At 42.5% G+C, this 22,122-nt stretch overlaps 1 protein-coding gene across 3 annotated transcripts in view; it reads right to left on the minus strand.

The window, feature by feature from the left end:
* LOC120918803 (arf-GAP with SH3 domain, ANK repeat and PH domain-containing protein 2-like) overlaps window positions 1-22,122 on the minus strand; it is a 218,344-nt gene that overhangs the window by 43,179 nt on the left and 153,043 nt on the right. For 2 of the 3 annotated variants that reach the window (XM_040330611.1, XM_040330609.1), the window contains exons 10-14: window positions 18,254-18,262; window positions 9,781-9,881; window positions 5,013-5,082; window positions 4,018-4,105; window positions 770-818 (exon numbers count right to left, since the gene is read on the minus strand). In XM_040330611.1, coding sequence (XP_040186545.1) covers window positions 770-818; window positions 4,018-4,105; window positions 5,013-5,082; window positions 9,781-9,881; window positions 18,254-18,262 — 317 coding nt within the window. The remainder of the gene's footprint in view (window positions 1-769; window positions 819-4,017; window positions 4,106-5,012; window positions 5,083-9,780; window positions 9,882-18,253; window positions 18,263-22,122) is intronic. The other variant, XM_040330610.1, reaches the window with a different exon arrangement.

Consider the following 22,122-nt stretch of genomic DNA (forward strand, 5'->3'; position numbering starts at 1 on the left):
TTATTGGACAGGAGGCAAGTGGGGGTGGTTACAAGTGGGTGTGAATTTGTGTGTAAAAAGGGCACACAGAAGAGAAATGGTCCCTTTTCTTTTGGATTCTGGCTTTGGCCTGAGCCTCATGGCTCTTGCTCTCCTGAGCCCAGCCGATAAGACTATGTCTAGAGGATTGCGATAAGTATTTTTGATGTTCTACTTTACGTTATTGTTTGCATATTCCTATTTTCTTGGGAAATAAATGAAAGATATTGTTTTACTAAGCAGTGTGTTTGCTTTCATAGATAACCTTATATCATTGTGCTTATCAGAGTCTTAATAGACTAGTTAATTATAGGTATAGACAAATTAGTACAAATATACAATAGAGGGAATCCGTAACCACCTTTCGGAAGAATATATATAAATAATTATTTATATAGTGTATAATATTGCATCATTTACTTCAATTGTCATCCTGGCCCCTTATTGGAGACCCCTTATCTAAAACATACATAATTAGATTATACTGATCAGACACAGTAAATGAGGTAGAATGCAACTAAATATGGTTCTAAGGATACATTGGTATAGCATGCATGTTTATTTTATTTTTTATCCATAGATAGATACTGTATACTGACTAGAGATAGAGAGTCACTCATGGATTGAGGATGCTGAATTAGTGTTGGTGTGTGAGAGATAACATGATCAGCGAGGCGTTTCTACTGTTTAGTAGAAAACACAGGGAACTTGGGAGTGTTGTGGGCAAAGAAAGAATGCAGTTCTTACTTACGCAACACAGTCTTGTTCATCCTCTGCTAAAAAATGGTATGTTCGATTATCTGCAGATAAGAAAGAAAACGTATAAAAATGAGTTCATTCCCAGTATATAATGTACACCTTGACAACAAATTACCATTGTTTAATAAACTTTACCAAAACTTTCTTTTTCAGTATACGGATAAAGTAGGGACAGGGTTAGCGACCCTGTCAGATTTGTATTGCTGTTTGGGTCAGCACCGGGGAGATTCATTTTATTTCACTGAAAGTGAGGAAAATCCAAAATCTGGAGTTGTCACCAGAGCAGACGGGGATAGAGGAGCAATCTTCCAAAGGGGACACCTGCTGTGGTGACAACTGTCTAAGATAGGAAACTTGCATCACTTTAGAGAGATTTCCTCCCTTTCTGCTAATTCTTTTGACTGGAAGGGAGGTAAAATCGCCACAATTGAACACAAATGGCAAAAAATTATGGGTACGATTTTTTTAAGCCACTCTCTGTCCCCCCCCCCCCATGCTTTAATAAAACTGTTCACTGTTAGAGGAGAAAGTCATTTTTAAAACATACCACCCAATGACTCGAGCTTGGAAGAACAATACATGAAATCCTGTCTAGTTCTGCCTAAGACCCCTTTCACACTCGTATGACTTGTCCCACGATTTGGGACTAAAGCAGCATGACAAGTCGTTTCCCATGATTTCCAATCACTACCATTCATATTAGTACCACTCCAAGTCTTGCCTACTTCAAAGTAGTCCATGCACTACTTGGGTCCGACTTTGATGTGAGTTCAGGTTCATAGACCTCGAGTCTCTCTAAAATCACGGCAAAATCGTGCGACTTTGAAGTCGCAGTATTGTGAAAGGGACCTTAACTCCACTTACAAATTGACCAATTTGGAACAGAATGGTCACTTAAAGAAAAATTCCAGACATGGATATTTTATACATAGTCACTAGGATCAAGCTTTAACCAATGTAACTTTGTATATCCCATATATCCCATACCTGACCAATGCTCTAATACAGTGGCCTCCAAACTGTGGCCCACGAGCCGAATGCGTCCCTTTGCTTGCCTTTATCCAGCCCTCGGTGCTCCATTCCTCCCACTAACACCAATAATGGGGCACTATTCCTCCCAATGCCAACAGCAATGGGGCATTATTCCTCCAAAACCAATGACAGGGCACTAGTCCCACTCCTACTGATCAGAGATGCCATGTTTTTTTTTTTTTTTTAATCCCACTGAGCACAAAGTCAGAGGCATTGTTTACTCGCACTGATGCTGGATATTTACTATTCTTGGGGGATCACAGTCCGGCCCCCCTAATGTCTGAAGGACAATAATCTGGCCCTTTGTTTAGAAAGTTTAGAGACCCCTGGTCAAATATAATGAAGCCAGCTACTCGGTAACATCCATTGCATAAATTGGCTATAGATATTGGCTACATGGCAGGGTGCAGAATGAGCTGCAAATCAGAATGGAGAGCTCCTCCCTCCCTGCTAATAAGATTACATTGTTGGCCAGATGGGCCTGGAGAGGACACATGGACTGATAAGAGCCTCTGCCCTGCCAAAAGGTAGGAGTTCTGTGCAGAGGAGGCAGAGATTGTAATTGGGAGAGAGGAATAGGGGGGTGGGGCGGGGGGGAGACTGCAGGGGCACTGTGATAGAGAAGGTTGTGATTGCCAGAGGCACTGTAGCATTAAGGTGCAGCTCCCGTTATCAGATAGGCTTGGACCAAACAAAGTGTCTCATAAGAAAGAGCATCCACATTGTATTTACCAATAAATCTGTGGTTAATGGTTATGGTATCACACTAAGGATAAAAATCAAAACAGGCACGTATGCAGCAAATCATGCAAAAGATCGATCAATCGGTGTACACATCAGGAAGAAGTGTGGCGGCGGCACGTACGTAGGCTCCAATTGATTGATCTTTTGCATGATTTGCTACATAAATGCCTGTTTTGATTTTTTAAATGTGAGTATCTTTTATCCTTTGTACGTACCAATAAATCTGTGGTTATGGTATCACACTATGTTAATGCTCTCTTTCTTTTGAGCCACTTTGTTCGGTCCAAGCCTATCTGATGGGAGCCTTTCACTAACGTTTTACCCCTGGAATGATCTACGACAGCTGACTCTTACGCATATAGCTGAGTGTGATCGACTGTGATAGACTTCTCTCTTTTTGGTCCATCTCTCATTGGATGTAGGAGCACATTAGTGAAGTCTGAATCACGCATTGTGATGGAACTTGGATACCCCGGCTGGGCACCTCCGCCAGACCTGTGTCTCCTGTTCTGCAAACGCACCCGCCAGACTCGCCATAACCAGCCCTTAACCCCACAATCACAAGGCAAACTACACAGGTGTTGAGGGTTAAACATGCAGAGCATGAAACTGGTTATTAAATACAAAACATACAGCTTTAAACACAGTTAGGGGCACTCCCCTTAGCCTTGTCATAGAGGGGGTAGGGGACAAGGAAGGACCAATAGGAACTCAACACTTGTACATTGAAACAGAGACTACAGTTGAAACACATAAAGGGATTATGATAAGCAGGCAGCCCCTTCTTTTACATCCCCTGCTGGGAGGTGTCTCCAGATCCTTTGTCTACGTACCATAACCCAACACGATTAAACACAGCAACAATGGGGGGGGGGGAGAAGTGATGTAACATTACATTACATTATCTCAATGCCATTTGGTCCCCAAGTCTCTTCTAGGCCAAAGTCTGTGGGTAGGAGGCCAGCCCACAGCGCCCTCCAAAACATACAGTGACAGTGGGTTCTGTCACACGCATTATTAAATTCACACCACTTCATGAACTCTATTCACCATCATTTCATTTTGGATTCACATATTTTTTGTATTTCACTGTTCATGGACTTTTAGCGCTGCATTATTTTGTACATTTATCCTTGCACAGTGCATCTGACTGTTTTTTTGCTAGATGCTTTTTTATCACTTTATTATAACAAATTCATTGAATTTGTCAGGTCAGCGCAGTTTCTCTCCAATTTTTTGCACTTTCTAAATTTCTGTTCAGGTCAGAAAAGAAGCAGAGTATACGGGACTCAACACAATAGGTTTTCTCAGCTTTTCTACTAGTAAAAAAAAAATGCCATAGCGGCAAACTGTGTGAATTGTTGCGGCTTTTCATGCTGCAGTCTGGATGAATCATCCGTTGAGTGGCTTTTAATACATTTGTTGATCTTTAATCAGAAGTGGATGAAAGCCAGGAGAACATACGTGATATGAGGTCGAAGCATTTCTTATCTTCAATGTTCGGCTTCACCTGGCACGTCAACAGATTCAATTTGGCCGGCTGGCGGTTTGGCTGCAAGCAATAGAGAATGACAAAGTTACCATATGTTCCTGTAAAGATAACCATTTATAAAAACATATGATTCAGAAAGACTCGGGAAATGTCCAAGATGATGTGAAAAGCATTTACAAGCTCAGAATAAAAAAAGCTCAAATTAAGCCAATAATAATTATTAATGATCTATATAGCACCTGCAACGTTGCCCAAAGCAATAACATCTTACGTACAGAGACATAAAACTTTATATGCACGTGAACCCCGCCTACGTTGCATATGAGGAGGGCATTTCGAAGCCCCCATAATCTTTTTAGCCTCCCACAATAGGCAATATAACATTTTATTATTAATTTTGCTTTTTCAGCTTACCTGAAATGTAAGAATACTGTTGGAGCGTGAATATAAAATAAATGTGCAGTTAGTTTGGGCCTAGCCTGGAGGTGCATTGAGGCTCCAATAAAGTAATACAATTACCAGCAATAGGGACCTTCACCAATGCCCGAGGCATATAAATAATCAGCAACATCTGCTATATTGGTATTAGCCAGCTAATGCACTCTGCCCTGAGTATCAGCCAGTAATGTACAACGCAAAGCTCATTAGATGTCTCTGCTCCACACTTACACATACCTGTGCATGAAGGGACTGAAAAAAGTAACTTTGACAAAAAAGACAATTTTATCCCCCGATGAGAAGGATGCACAGGTGGTGCTGAAGGGCTGCTTGCATCTCCTGGACAGCCAATTGATTACCGCTGGTCCAAGTTACTTGTTAAAAAAGGACTCCTTTTACATGTTATTTTAAGTCCAGTCACAGATCACACCTAGGTAAATTTTATTTGATTTTATGCTAAGTATATGATGGAATATAGTATGTATGCATTAATAAAAAAAAAACATTCTTTAAAGGAGTTATCTATTACCGCGCCATGTGCAATGGTCAAGTAACAATTCTTCACTGAGCACTTCCTCTTCTGCCAAACTTTTCTGAGCCTAGAAAAAGAGAAATTAGTTAATTTATGAGACCTTAATGCTAAAACCTTTTTTCTTTTTGGACAAAGTGTGGAAGGGTTAAAGGGGTTGTTAAGGTACATTTTTTTCCCCCTAAATAAATTTCTTTACCTTAGTGCAGTCCTCCTTCACTTACCTCATCCTTCCATTTTGCTTTTAAATGTCCTTATTTCTTCTGAGAAATCCTCACTTCCTGTTCTTCTGTCTGTAACTCCACACAGTAATGCAAGGCTTTCTCCCTGGTGTGGAGTGTTGTGCTCGCCCCCTCCCTTGGACAACAGGAGAGTCAGGGCGCCCTCTACATTGCAGATAGAGAAAGGAGCTGTGTGTTAGTGGGTGTCCTGACTCTCCCGTAGTCCAAGGGAGGGGGCGAGCACGACACTCCACACCAGGGAGAAAGCCTTGCATTACTGTGTGGAGTTACAGACAGAGGAACAGGAAGTGAGGATTTCTCAGAAGAAATAAGGACATTAAAAAAAGAAAAATGGAAGGATGAGGTAAGTGAAGGAGGACTGCACTAAGACAAAGGAAGCTATTTCGTTTTTTTTTTTACCTTTACAACCCCTTTAAATCCTCTGTCAGGTTTTACTACTGTATGTGTCAACAGTGGAATATACACCCCACTATTAGTCCTGACGATCATGTCACTGGGTCAGAAAGTGATGGTAAATCTATACATTTAAGTTGTCACCAAAACAGGAATTGAGAGGGAAATTTCAAAGGGATATGAATACTTTTTCAAGGCACTGTATATGTAAAATTACTCACGTCTGGGTAGTAACTATATGTAACTGTGCTGTATAGTTTGAAGGGGAACTGTACTCATCTGCCCATTAGCTCTACAGTTTGAAGGGGAACTGTACTCATCCGCCTATTTGTTCCTCCAGCAATTACAGATCAAAGCTGTCCCTCACCGCTCTGCCCTCTGGCACTGCCATTATCACCCTTTCATCTTCCAGATTCTCATTGGGTGGCCAGTTCTGATGAAACCTCTGTGCATGCATCATTGTCTGGCACTTAGTTGCTTTCACTGCATTATACACATAGATGGGTGAGACAGATAGTTGGATGAGCCAAGGTGTACAGTACATTGCACGTGTGCCGTAGGTAGCGCGCACGCATTAAAAAAAATTGATAGGATATATATATATATATATATATATATATATATATATATATATATATATATATATATATATATATACACATACATACATAGTGGCGGTGGGACCCTGTGTCACCTTAAAGATTGCTGGTTTAAGCCAGATTTTGTAGAGAAAGACACGCTGATTGCACAGCTGTGTGTTGGACCATTTAGTTCTGACCTGACTATGGCTCAGGGCACCACCCAACAGACAGGAAGTCTGTGCCTGGGAGTCACGTGGACTCCCATCCTTCTGTGAGGAGTCAAAGGCTGATCAGGAGTAAGCTAGGAGAGAGCTTAACTCTAGGAAACTCTGTTTTGAGGAGCAGACCTAAGGCCTAGGCTAAAGGCCTGAAACAGCCGGGTGGCAAGAATCAAAGCCAGGAGGATAAATTGTTGAGTATGCAAGATACAGTAATGGTGGAACCCCCTGTGAGGGCTACTGATGTATTTGTGAACTTTTTGTGCTTTTAAATAAAAGTGGGCTACCAGGCCCTTAAAAATTCAGTTCTCGACTGGCGTACTCACTAAAAACGCACCTACCACTGGAGTCTGATCACCCCAAACTTACAATATATATATATATATATATATATATATATATATATATATATATATATATATATATATATATATATATAGATAGATAGATAGATGTATCTCTCTCTCTCTCTCTTTCTCAATATAGATATATATATATACATATATATATATATATATATATATATATATATATATATATATATATATATACACATACACACACACACACACACACACACACACACACACACATACATACACACACGTGTATATTATTTTGGGCAGAAGAGACATGCAATATATATTAATGTTAAAAAAATACATAGAGTTTCAGTTTAATGTTCTATGTTAGCTGCCATTTTAGGCAAGAAACGGCCTAAGGATGGCAGCAGGCAGCTTCCGACTAAGGCGTGGGTTTTCGTAATGCCCTTTAATGTGCAAATGTCAACACCAGCTTATCTCTAATGTCTCTCTTATGTTACTTTAATGACAGGTGAAGAGGTAGTGAAAAATGACTACCTATTTATCCCAGCATGCTCTGCACCAAGCCTTCCTCTCACAGGGAAGCAGATGACGAATTTGCATATTGATGTGCACATTTTTCACTTGATTAACAGGAGCACTGCTATGGTATTTAGCATCTCACTTTCACTGATGCATCACTGCTAATTACGAGTAATTAACACCATAATTAACTATGAATAATTCTACACTACCAAAAAATGGTTATAGTGCCCTGATGAGGTCATTGGTAAAATTCACCAAGTGGATACAAGATTTTGAACTTTTGGAAAGGTATTACTTTCAAAGAAAAAAAAAAACAATTGCATGTGTGTATATGTATGTATATATATATATATATATATATATATATATATATATATATATATATATATATATATATATATATATATATATATATATATATATATATATATATATATATATATATATATATATATATATATACCGTACAGACCAAAAGTTTGGACACACCTTCTCATTCAAAGAGTTTTCTTTATTTTCAGGACTATGAAAATTGTAGATTCACACTGAAGGCAACAAAACTATGAATTAACACATGTGGAATTATACATAACAAAAAAAAAAGTGTAAAAACAACTGAAAATATATTTCATATTCTAGGTTCTTCAAAGTAGCCACCTTTTGCAGCAGACACATCTCTAGAACTGGTAAGAGGAGACTGTGTGAATCAGGCCTTCATGGTAGAATATCTGCTAGGAAACCACTGCTAAAGAAAGGCAACAAGCAGAAGAGACTTGTTTGGGATAAAGAACACAAGGAATGGACATTAGACCAGTGGAAATCTGTGCTTTGGTCTGATGAGTCCAAACTTGAGATCTTTGGTTCCAACCCCCGTGTCTTTGTGCGATGCAGAAAAGGTGAACGGATGAACTCTACATGCCTGGTTCCCACCGTGAAGCATGGAGGAGAAGGTGTGATGGTGTGGGGGTGTTTTGCTGGTGACACTGTTGGGGATTTATTCAAAATTGAAGGCATACTGAACCAGCATTGCTACCACAGCATCTTGTAGCGGCATGCTATTCCATCCGGTTTGCGTTTAGTTGGACCATCATTTATTTTTCAACAGGACAATGACCCCAAACACACCTCCAGGCTGTGTAAGGGCTATTTGACCAAGAAGGAGAGTGAGGGGGTGCTGCGCCAGGTGACTACCTCTTGAAGCTCATCAAGAGAATGCCAAGAGTGTGCCAAGCAGTAATCAAAGCAAAAGGTGGCTACTTTGAAGAACCTAGAATATGAAATATATTTTCAGTTGTTTCACACTTTTTGTTATGTATAATTCCACATGTGTTAATTCATAGTTTTGATGCCTTCAGTGTGAATCTACAATTTTCATAGTCATGAAAATAAAGAAAACTCTTTGAATGAGAAGGTGTGTCCAAACTTTTGGTCTGTACTGTATACACACACACACATATATACACACAAAACATGAAGTTCTGGGTAAAGTGCAACTCTGTAATAATTCTTAGTGCCAAGCAATCAAGCCTTCCCATGGGGCATATATAAAAACAAGGGCCCAGATTCAAGAAGCACTTGCGCCCGCGCAACCATAGTTGCGCGGCGCAAGTGCTTACTTGCTCCGGTGTAACGAGTGCTCCTGATTCAGGAACCTCGTTACACCGACTGCAGCCTAGGATGTGACAAACATAAGCCTCCTTATGCCTTCACATCCCAGGCTGCATTCTTGCGTTGGCCGCTAGGGGGCGCGGCCTTTGTGATCGGCGTGTAGTATGCAAATTGCATACTACCACCGATTCACAAAAGTTGCGCGGGCCCTGCGTATGCAAGGTACGGAGTTTCCGTACGGCGCCTTTAGCATAAGGCTGCTCCTGCTAATAAATTTCACGTCGTTTACGTAAGTGAACCGTGAATGGCGCTGGACGCCATTCACGTTCACTTAGAAGCAAATGACGTCCTTGCGACGTCATTTGCCGCAATGCACGTCGGGAAAGTTTCCCGACGGAGCATGCGCTGTTAGCTCGGCGCGGGAGCGCGCCTAATTTAAATGATTCCCGCCCCCGGCGGGATCATTTACATTAGGCGCCCTTACGCAGGGCTAATTAGCATAGCGCCCGCGCAATTTACGGAGCTACTGCTCCGTGAATCGCTGGGCAAATGGAAATATTTGCGTGGGCGCAGAGAAAAATCTTTGCTCTTTGCCCACGCAAATATTGCTCCATTCTACCTGAATCTGGGCCACGGAGAGGATTGCTGCACATAAAATTGTATTTTTTTGTTCTTGGCAAATGGGGAAAAAGAACACATGATGACGCATTAAGTAATGTTGAGACAAAAAAAAAAAACACAACCATATATAATTCCAATGGGTATTAACAGAGTTCATATAGTGTCTTCTACTGCAAAATGGCATGAATGATTCACTTAAACAAAAAGGTACAAATGTGATACAAGTCATTTGATTCGAAATTGGAGCAAGGACATACCCATCACTCTTTTTGTACAGAAAGCCATGTTTTTCTGTGCCATACTGCATGTTTCCCTGTAATTGGTGCATACTGTACACCAGCTGCTTACTGATGGATTCCTGTAGAGATAACACACAAAATGTTGAAATGCTAGAAGACAATGGAGGCAACTCTTCTGTAAACAGCTTGAATATTTAATAGAAACTGGTCACAAAATGTCTCCCTGCATCACGTCAAAAGAAAGTAGTCTAATCATCATGATACCCACCATGTCCACTGTGAGACGAATATCTTTGTTTACATGATTATAATTTTGTAGTTGGGGGGTACAAGAACATTGCAACGGTTAAAAAAAACTAACACTTAAACATCATGCAACATAACTATTAAGACAGTGGTTCTCAACCTGGGGGTCCGGACCCCCTTTGGGGTCGAATGATGATTTGCCAGGGGTCACTGAATCCTGGGCTGTTCCTGAAGCCCACACTGCTCTCCCAGCCTTTACTCTGCCACCCAGCTGGGCTGTTTTTGGAGCCCGATGCCACCCACTCAGCCTCTCTGCAGCCGCCCATTCATTTCAAGGCATGGCTGGGCGGCAGAGATTAGAGGTCAGTTGACTGGTGAGGAATGAAGTGGGAGGGGCTGAAGGAGGCCCTATCTCCCGATTTCAGCATAGGTGTCACTGCTGCGAGACAAAGTGAAGTTGGAGACACAGTAACACTACCTGTGATTATAGTTGCCATTGAAAGTCCCCACTACAGCTCTCTTGATCAAGAGCACCTAAGTGGGCTGATCAGAACTCCCCCCAGCACTGCCACTCATCCCAACTCCCCCCCCCCAGCACTGCCACTCATCCCAACTCCCCCCCAGCACTGCCACTCATCCCAACTCCCCCCCCCAGCACTGTTACTCATTCCAACTCCCTGCCAGCACTGCCACTCATCCCAACTCCCCCACCAAGGAGTAATGAAAGGAATAAAATGAGAGAAGATATAATAGGAAGGGAAAATGAGAGGGAGGAACAAAGTAGGGAGAGAAATAATAAGAGAAGAAAGGTGGCTCGAGAGGGATGGGGGGGGGGACGGACAAATAAATTAAGATAGAGAGAAAAAAGAAAAAAGAGAAAAAAGTGGCACATCCTAAAATGTACCATAAGGGGTTTAAACATTGTACGAGTGGAAGGGACTCAGGAAGCGCTAAATGTCCGTGGGTTAGGGGTGCAAATTACTTGTCTTGTCTGCCAACAACCCACGCTATGAAAATATTTTTACTGTTAGGGGTCCCCACAACTTGGGAAATGTTATCAAGGGGTCATGTCACTAGAAGGTTGAGAACCACTGTGTTAAGAAATGACTGTCTTTTTCAAGCCCTGCATCTCATGATTCTAATAACATCCATTGTTCAAGACTCGAGGAAGAGGGAGGCCTTTCCTCCAAAACATGTTGACTGTATTTGAGGCTCTTAACCAATAAACATTTCAAAAAGACCATTAAAAGTTTTTTTGTTTTTTCTTTGCAAAATCATACTTACCTAGGTGGATGCAGCATCGGTCCAATGCTGCATCTGTCTCCTGCTGACTCTAAGACGGAGCGATCAAACACCGCTCATTGCTCGGTTCTTAGAGCTCCATGACCAGAGAGCTGGTGACTGTTAGTCACCTCTCTCTGCTCTGACTCCCCCCCCCCCCCCCCAAGCGGCTAATCACTATTAATAAAGTGCGATAGATGCTCCAAAAGTGTCCATTGCTTACCGTTTCTCTATTAAAAAAATGAATATATAAATACGTTCAGAGTCCATTAAACAAGAAAAGTGCTCAATGCTCTTGCTCCACTTAAAATACTTCAATGGTGCATCTTCCCCTTTATGAAAGTAATCCCCATGTGCCACCACCTTCACACCATAAAAGTCACTGGATATCCATGACCCCCCTTTTTTTATCAGTGGATAATAAATTGCTATTAGAGGGGTACAAACATTTTATGACCCACTGATAAAAAAAAAAAAAAAAAAGGTTCATGGCTATCCAGTGACTTTTATGGTGTGAAGGTGGTGGCACATGGGCGATTAGTTCCATAAAGGGGAAGATGCATCATTGAAGTATTGCAAGTGAAGCGCAAGTGGAACAACAGCACTGAGCACTTTTCTTGTTTATTGGACACTGAACTTTTTTATTCCTTTATTTTATAAAGAAATATTAAGCATTTGATTATAAGTGATCAATGCAATCAATTTGTGATTATTTAGCGCTGTGATATAGTATGCACATTGGTTCCCATATGTTGGCTTCAATTAATATCCTCTAGCACAGTGGTTCTCAACCTGTCCTCAAGTACCCCCAACAGGCCATGTTTGCAGGTTTTCCTTTATCTTGCACAGGTGCTTTAAATCAGTCAATGGCTTGGTATTTTGGACAGCTAAGTTCCCAAAACATGGTCTGTTGGGGGTACTTGAGGGCAGGCTTGAGAACCACTGCTCTAGAACCTACTGTAAAATGTTGGTGAAAAGAGGTGGGTCTAATGCCGCGTACACACGATCGGTCCATCCGATGAGAACGGTCTGATGGACCTACACATCATCGGTTAAAAAAACAATCGTGTCAGAATGCGGTGACGTTAAACACAACGACGTGCTGAAAAAAAATGAAGTTCAATGCTTCCAAGCATGCGTCGACTTGATTCTGAGCATGCGTGGATTTTTAACCGATGGTTATGCCTACTAATGATGTTTTTTTTTTCTATCGGTTAGGTATACATTACATTAAATTTAAAACAAGATTGCTTTTTTTTTAACCTATGGATAAATAACCGATGGGGCCCTCACACGATCGGTTTGGTCTGATGAAAACAGTCCATCAGACCGTTCTCATCCGTTTGACCGATCGTGTGTACGCGGCATAAGGTTACTGGCCGTCAGTGGTAAATTGCCCCTTATGTTGGTGGACATTAGAAAAGTGTTCCTTATATTGGTGTTTATTGGAAAAGTACTCCCTTGAAGCACTGGTCAGTGGAGAAGTTGGAGAAGCCCCCTTATGTCATTGGTCAGTGGTCAAGTTCCTCCTTACATTGGCCGCCAGTAAGAGCTAAATAAATCATTGTTGTCAATGGTTTTTAGCTGAAATATGGGAGGCTCCATTTCCTGTACTGGTAGCTTTGATTCCTACAAGTGATGTTGGCACTGGAACTACACAGGAACTTAGTGGAAGATCAGTCTACCACATGGTGCCTGCAAGTAGGCAGAGTGTGGCCAGACCCAGGGCACCCAGCAGAAGACATGGAGCATGTTCCCCAGATGTCACACCCATGCTCTCACAACATTTAGGAAATGTCACCTGAATCAAACAAGACAAACTCCACTTGGGTACCAAAAAGTAAAAGATACAACGTACTCATCCTAGCACTCCATTCCCATCAGAATACTGGACAGGATCTAAGTAACAGAAGTCCAGGTTGCAATATCTGACACTTTCACCCATAGCACTGCATATGGGGCAGGTGGCGATGAGTGCTCAGTGTGGGTCTCTGTAGGGATTTTCATGTGCAGAATCATATGAAATGACTCCTGTTTGTTTTTCAACATCATTATTCTGGGTCCACCAAGATGTCACCTAACATTCAAGCCTTTACTATGAGAGATAGGGCTCTTTCACACTGAGCGGATCCGTATTGATCCGCTCCGTTAGCCCATTTGGCTCAGCAGGGAATTCCTCCGTAAATCCCCGCTGAGCTGTCGGCGGACAGGGCGGTCCCCGCACACAGTGCAGAGACCGCCCTGTCTCTCCTCCGCTCTCCCCTATGGGGAATCGGATAAATACGGACCGTGTGTCCGTATTTATCCGATTCGTTCCGCTGGACGGAAGAAAAATAGGGTTTTCTTCCGTCCGCAAAAGCGGATCTTTGCGGACGCGGATGGTTGCGGACGTTAGCGGATGCATTATCCGCTAACATCTGCAATCCCATAGGGAACCATTACAAGTCCATAAAAGGAATTGTAATAAACGGACCGTTTGTCCGTACATGTGAAAGGGCCCATACTGCATATGGAGAATGCACGCGCAAATGTAGCAGCAAACAAGCCCTTGAAATAGAAGCAAGGCGCCAAGCGGTGTTAAATTAATTCACAGACATCTACAGTGTTTAAACACCTAACATAGATGCAAGTCTCCTTCCACAATATGACTTTGACTGATGACGAACCCCAACATCATTCATAGCATCAGACCACCTCGCACTTGATAATTAATGTGTCAGCCCCATTCTCTTCAGTGACATGATGAGTGGTCCCTCCTATTTACAAAATGGATTAGCAAGAGGACTTGTTATCAGCAAATTAGATAACCTGTTAATATATCCTTTTCATAAAGGCCTTGTAGAGCAATTACTTTTCTGAAAGCTGCGGTGGAGATTTTAATTAGCGGAAGCATAATTTGTACCAATCATGTATTTGTCAAAAGGAGTCAGTAAATCATCACCTATACATTCAAAAGTGTGATTGCAGCCTCATCTTTCAAAAAGGACTTTCAGAGAAAAGAATGAAGCAAAAATATGCTATGCCACCGTTTTTTCTTTTCTTTTTATAATACAAACTTAATTGGCCCTTCGGGGGTTTGGGGATTGGAAGCGTAATGCTCCACAAAGTTCAAGGTCTACAGCAGTTAAAAAAACAAAAACACTACTTATGTAAAAACAAGTTATTGCACATAGTGTAGTTCAAATGGAGTTGGAGTCATGTCCAATCCATACCTCTTACAGACTATATACTGGCTGGGAACAATGCAGTGGGTACTTTTGAAAGGTTGACAAAGGTTTGTAGCCATTATTTTGCATTACACACATTATTTATAAAAGGTGTTATATAATCACTGCAGAACAATAAAATGCATTCCATCTTTCAAATCTGTGAGGTTTTGTGTCCTTCTATAGACAGCCGTGGGCAAAAGAAATTGAGAATGACACAAATATAAATTTTCACAAAGTGCTGCTTCAGTGTTTTTAGATCTTTATGTCAGATGTTACTATGGTATACTGAAGTATAACTGCAAGCATTACATAAGTGTCAAAGGCTTTTATTGACAATTACATTAAAGGAGTTGTAAAGTAAAAATGTTTTCACCTTAATGCAATCTATGCATTAAGGAGAAAAAACATCTGATCCTGCCCCCCCTCCCCCGGGCCCGTTATACTTACCTGATCCCTCGAAAGTCCCGCGCTTGGTCCCAAGATCCTCTTCGCCACTCAGCCTGGCCGCTGATTGGCTAGAGCGGATTGATTGAGAGCAGCGCATCCATTGGCTGGCGCTGCTGTCAATCACATCCAGTGACGCGGAGTGCCGAGGGGCGGGGCCGAGTGATACAGTGAGCGGCTATGGCCGCTCGCTGTATCACGGGAGCGCACCCGCAATTACTCACCACCATGCGAGCTCTCTCGCATGACTGTGGTCAGTACTTGCGGGGAGGACCAGAGACAGCCGCCGAGGGACCCCAAAAGACATGGATTGGGCCACTCTGTGCAAAACGAACTGCACAGTGGAGGTAAGTATGACATGTTTGTTATTTTAAAGGACATTTTTTTTTTCCTTTACAAACAAAGTTTATGCAAAAGAGTCAATATTTGCAGTGTTGAACCTTCTTTTTCAAGATGTCTGCAATTCCCCCTGGCATTCTGGCAATCAACTTCTGAGCCACATCCTAACTGATGGCAGCCCATTCTTGCATAATCAATGCTTGGAGTTTGTCCGAATTTGTGGGTTTTTTGTTCACCCGCCTATTGAGTATTGACCCCATGTTCTCAATCCAAAATTTCGGCATTTTGTTCCCCAAGTCACTTAGTGATCACCTTTGCCTTATGGCAATGTGCTCCATCATGCTGGAAAAGGCATTGTTCATCACCAATCTGTTCTTGGATGGTTGGGAGAAGTTGCTCTCGGAGGATGTTTTTGCACCATTTGCACGTTTATTCATGGCTGTGTTCTTGGGCAAAATTGTGAGTGACCCCACTCCCTTGGCCGAGAAGCAACCCCACACATGAAAGGATGCTTTACTGTTGGCATGACACAGGGCTGATGGTAGCGCTCACCTTTTCTTCTCTGGACAAGGTTTTTTCCTGATGCCCCAAACAATCGGAAAGAGATTCATCAGATAAAATGACTTTACCCCAGTCCTCAGCAGTCCAATCCCTGGACCTTTTTGTAGAATATCAGTCTGTTCCTGATGTTTTTCCTGGAGAGAAGTGGCTTCTTTGATGTCCTCCTTGACACCAAGAGTCTTCTGCTCGCTGTGCGTGCAAATGTACTCACACCTGACTGCTGCCATTGCCTAGCAAGCTCTGCACTGATAGTGCCCCGATCCCGCGAGCTGAATCAACTGTAGGAGACGGTCCTGGTGTTTGCTGGACTTTCTTGTGCGCCCTGAAGCCTTCTTCATAAGTGCAGTGGAAAGGTTTTTTATGGAATTAGGTTAATTTTCATGGCAAAGAGGGACTTTGCAATTCATTTGATCATTCCTCATAACATTCTGGAGTATATGTAAATCGCTATCATAAAAAATGAGGCAGAAAACCTTGTGAAAATTAATATTTGTGTCATTCTCAAAAACTTTTGGCCATGGCTGTATTACCTAGGTGTGCCAATAGTTTTTTTTTTTATTAAACAGTAACAACCAACACAAATCACAAGTAAAAACACACCACAAAAAAGATGTGCGTGCATTTTTGGTGCATCTCTATTGAAGTCTATGGGGCACAAAATGGTGTCACATCTCACCAAAGTAGCACCGGTACCTCCCCAAAGTTGCATCGCAGTTGCACTGCATTGGTGTGAACAGGCACTATTGAAATCAATGCGATTCCCATTGCCATGTGATTCTATGCAACTCAAGTCGCATCTGAAATCACACTAGGGTAAACTAGGCCTAAGACCCATGGCCCTAGCTGGTAGCCCCAGTTCTAGGAAAGGGGATTTTTTTTGTGATCCAGAAGTATTTTTTTTTTCTTAACTAGTTCAAGAGGTAAAGTTTCAGTTTTTCATGACCTGACTTGTAAAAGACTGACATTTGTATCCAAACTGGGTTTAGCAGGTTAACCATGTACGTTGAGCCTTTACTTTGCCTCCCAACAGGCAATACACCAGGTTAACTGCAAAGTAGGCACATCAAAGATACCAATATTACTTTCTCCCCACTCCCTGATTGCATTTGATGCACTGAGAAATGGTATGGTGGAGTACCATGCCTCCGTCCTTCCCTTAATGGAATGCTCAAAAACTTCCCTCAAATGCCAGTTTCAGAGGGGAGCTCGCTGAACCCTATGTAGGGTTTGACTTCCAAAAAGTTTCAGAAAGGTTGTGTTTAGTGATTATAGTCCTCGGCTCATCAAATTCTATTAATAGAACAAGAGATGTGTGAGGTCTGAACCCCTCTATTAGTTGGCTTATCTAAGAAAGATTACTTCATAGAAGGATCCATGCTAGTAGATGCGATTCTTCCTGAAAAGCAGGAGCGGATCCCAGCATATCACTTTATATTCTGATGTGGAGTCAGTGTGCCCAGCACCTGACGACATCCTACTGGACGAAACACGCTTGTGTGTGCAATGACTGCGAGCAACGTCGCTTATGTTGGTTTTATCAGCCAACTTGTTTTTTATCAATGTTTTTATACATTTATTTTAAAAAATGGAATTTGCTGCACTATGAGTTTCCTTTTGCTCCTCATTAATGGAAAAAAAAAGACATATCCCAACAGGATAAAGACTGTAAAGCAAAAGGTGGCTCTACAAAATACTGACATAAGGGGGATCCTTTTTCCAACTCAGTGATTCTGTTTTTGAATTCAAAGAAACAATTCTGACATGTTGGCGTTATATCTTTTACTTGGACGTTATAAGATGTGCTGAGTAAATACAGCAGGATAAAACAAAAACTGCATCTGTCTTCATTTCAGGCTGCAAAGCAACAAAAATTAGAAAATTTAAAAGGGGGTGATTCTTTTCTATACCCAATGTATATAGGTAAACTCTCCATCAAAGCATGTATAACTTTAAATACGTTTTACCAGTTTTCAGCGCTCCGATTTAAGTTAACGAGCTGAGGGCTGCTAATCACTACACAACCTCTCCTGGTGAATAGAAAGACTTCTGAAAAAAGCACTGTACCCTAAAGGACAGAATCAAATTATAAAGTTCATAAAAATACTATCGCTTCTCAGTGCTGTATAAATACATTTGCTACGGTAGAGATCATATAACGTCATGTAACGTCCTCCAGTGATGGTAAAGTCGATTTGTCACATCATAATCTCACATACTGTACATACAAACTCAACAATGACTACATTGGCCAAAAGCTTAGAAAAAAACATCCAGCTTATTTCTAGGCTGGGAAGAAGAATAGTGTTTTTTTTTTCTGTAAATACGTAAAGCTTTAGGAAAATGTCAGGGTCTGATATTTACGAAAGCAGCAGCAGGAAGAGGAGAAATGAAATAAAAATCGATTAACTTACTCTTCTGAACTTTGGAAAGCAAAGAGGGAGGAGGAGGACAGAGAGAAGAATATTAGAACAGCAATAACACCATATTAACCATGTCAGTACTATACAGTAAGGCAGAAATATTCATCACACAGTATATTAATACCCAATACCCAGTTAGAAGGACTTTTAATGACGGCACATTAAAGTGACATTAATCACCCAAAATAATCTTTATAGCAATCCTTTGCAAAATAACGAAGGTATTATACTTACCTCTCCAGCAACAAGTTTTTTGCTCCAATCCAGTGCTGCCCTCCATCAGACTCTTTAGCATTTGGCACTTCCAGGACTGCCAACTGCCTGTACCTCCACTGGGTGCCATGGTTGCTTCCTCTGACCCCTTTGCTACGATAGGACACAGCTTTAATGTAGGGGTCAAAGGATGGACCAAAGACATTCATGGTGGAGACGGCAGAGCTTAAATGGCGCAATGAAAGGAAACACGAGCCGCTGGAAAGGGGTCCAATATAATTTTTTTTGGGTGGCAACAGTATTTAGTAGTTTTAAGCCTGGTCAACACATCTATGCAGGTTGCAGTTTGCATATTCCAGGTGCATTTTGCATTTTTCAATACACGTTTTTGATCCATTGAATTCTATGGAACCAAAAACCAGAAAAAAGTCCCTGGCCCTTTCCATAAAATGCACAGATGTGAATGTGACCCATAGGAAACCATGATAAATGGACTGTAGTGTGTTTCTGCAAAACTGAAAGCGCACTAAAAAATGCATAGGTGTGAACCAGGCCTTAAATGGGTTTATTCCGTGGAGCAAAGTCCAAGCTAAGTGCAATGTGTTGTAATTAACAGCAAAAAATCGTTTCATTGACTAAAAGCCCAACTTCAGCCAAAATTTTTATTTTTCGGTTTTAGAGTCAGAACTTCCGTTTTTAATGCCAAGTGTGAACCCAATGGAAAGGTTTGTCTTCATTTCCTGTACCAGCGATACCAGGGAAATGGGTGTATGTGTGGGTCATTGTAAAAATAAGGAAGACCAGATACAAAAACCCGCCCTGTGTTACTATAAAAAGAGATTTTTAATACAGCTTACCTGTAAAATCTTTTTCTTGGAGTACATCACGGGACACAGAGCGGCATTCATTACTATATGGGTTATATGGAGTACCTTCAGGTGATGGACACTGGCAATCTCAAACAGGAAATGCCCCTCCCTATATAACCCCCTCCCATAGGAGGAGTACCTCAGTTTTGTAGCAAGCAGTATGCCTCCCAAAATGGTCCCCAAAAGAGGGGTGGGAGCTCTGTGTCCCGTGATGTACTCCAAGAAAAAGATTTTACAGGTAAGCTGTATTAAAATCTCTTTTTCTTTATCGTTACATCACGGGACACAGAGCGGCATTCATTACTATATGGGATGTCCCAAAGCAATGCTTACAATGAGGGGAGGGAGAACATCTCCAAGACAAAAGGATTTAATTTAGAGATATACTCAAATCATAATAAATCCAACTTAGTTGAGAAAAATAATCTTAAATTTTTAAATTTAACTCAAAAAAGGGGAGCCCCCGGAATCCGAGGGTCTCAAACTGCAGCCTGCAGCACTGCCTGCCCAAAGGCTGTATCAGTATTCCTTCTTACGTCCAACTGGTAGAATTTTGTAAACGTGTGGACAGAAGACCAGGTTGCCGCCTTGCAAACTTGAGCCATAGAGATCTGGTGATGTGCTGCCCAGGAGGCGCCCATGGCCCTAGTAGAATGAGCCTTTAATGATACTGGAGGAGGCAACCCTTTCAAGCCGTAGGCCTGAGTGATTAACTGCTTAATCCACCTAGAGATGGTGGACTTTGCAGCTGCCTGCCCCTTCTTGGGCCCGTCCGGTAAAATGAACAACACATCCGTTTTCCGGATCTTCTCTGTAGCTTTAAGATAGGCCTTCATGGCCCTGACAATATCCAAGGTATGCAGCAACCCCTCCTTTCTGGAAGTAGGTTTAGGGAAGAAGGATGGTAATACCAAATCCTGGTTTAGATGAAAACTAGATATAACCTTCGGTAGGAAGGAAGGATGAGGGCGGAGAACGACCTTGTCCTTATGAAAAATAAGATATGGTTCCTTACAGGATAAGGCTGCCAGTTCCGATACTCTTCTTGCGGAAACTATGGCGACCAAAAATACTAACTTCCTTGTCAGTAAAACCAAAGGAATTTCAGCCAACGGCTCAAACGGTTGTTTCTGTAAACTTGACAGAACAAGATTTAAATCCCACGGACAAAGCGGGGATTTAACTGGAGGTTTAATACGTAAGACCCCTTGAAGGAAGGTCTTAACCAGCGAGTGGGTGGCCAGCGGCCGCTGAAACCACACTGACAGAGCTGAAACCTGTCCTTTGATTGTGCTTAAAGCCAATCCCTTATCCACTCCTAGCTGGAGAAAACTTAAAACTCTATCGATGGTAAACTTGCGAGAAAGCCATCGCTTGGACTCACACCAGCCTACATAGGCCTTCCAGACCCTGTAATAAATCACCCTAGAGACCGGTTTCCTGGCTCTGATTAGGGTAGAGATTACCTTCTGAGACAGACCTCTACCCCTGAGAATCAGGGATTCAGCTTCCAGGCCGTCAAATTTAGATGCCGTAAGGCAGGGTGGAGGATCGGACCTTGCGATAGCAGGTCTGGCCGTAGAGGAAGAGTCCAAGGGTCTCCTACTACCATCCTTAGGATTAGTGAGTACCATGCCCTTCTGGGCCATGCTGGAGCTACCAGGATGACTGGTATGTGCTCCACCCTGATCCTGCGCAGCAGGCGGGGTAGTAACTGGAGCGGGGGAAAAACATAAAGAAGTTTGAACTGATGCCAAGGGCACACCAGCGCATCGGTTCCGCAGGCCATCGGATCCCTTGAGCGGGATATGAACCTGTCTAGCTTCTTGTTGAGTCTCGATGCCATGACATCCACGTCCGGCACTCCCCATCTTTGGCAGAGTGCTTGAAAGATTTGTGGATGCAGAGACCATTCCCCCGGCAATAGAGTCTGGCGGCTTAAGAAGTCCGCCTGAAAGTTGTCCACTCCTGGAATAAATATTGCCGATATGCAGGGCACATGAGCCTCTGCCCATAGGAGAATCAAGCTCACCTCTCTCTGAGCGGCTTGACTCCTGGTTCCCCCTTGGTGATTTATGTATGCCACGGCCGTGGCATTGTCTGATTGAATTCTCACCGGGAACCCCTGCAATTTTGACGTCCAAGCCCTGAGGGCTAGTCGAGCAGCTCTGAGCTCCAAGATGTTGATGGGCAACTGCCTCTCTGGCTTTGCCCAAGTACCCTGGTGAGTGCAACCCTCCAAAATTGCTCCCCAGCCCGTCAGGCTGGCGTCTGTGGTCACTATCTTCCAGGCCACTGGGCTGAAAGATTTCCCCTTCAGTAGATTCTGAGGGTCTAACCACCAACACAGACTTTGTCGGACTCTTGATGAGAGCGGCAACGGGATATCCAAGGCCTGTGGCCTTCTGCTCCATGCTGACAGGATGGCTGCCTGCAGGATGCGAGTGTGGCTCTGGGCGTACGGTACCGCCTCGAATGTGGCCACCATCTTGCCTAGTAACCTCATACACAGGCGAATAGTCGGTTCCTTCTTGCTTAGAACCAGTAGGATTAATTCCTTGATGGCTTTGACCCTCATCAGAGGTAGAAACACCCTTTGTTGTTCTGTGTCTAATCTCATGCCGAGATATTCCAACTGTCTTGTGGGCTGGAATGCTGACTTTCCTCGATTTAGGACCCAGCCGAACCTCTCGAGGTATTGGACCGTGAGGGCCACTGCTCGCTCCAAGCCGGGAGACGAGTGATCTATGACTAGGAGGTCGTCCAGGTATGCTAGGA

The sequence above is a fragment of the Rana temporaria genome, chromosome 12 (genome assembly GCF_905171775.1).
Source record: "Rana temporaria chromosome 12, aRanTem1.1, whole genome shotgun sequence".
Classification (NCBI taxonomy): domain Eukaryota; kingdom Metazoa; phylum Chordata; class Amphibia; order Anura; family Ranidae; genus Rana; species Rana temporaria.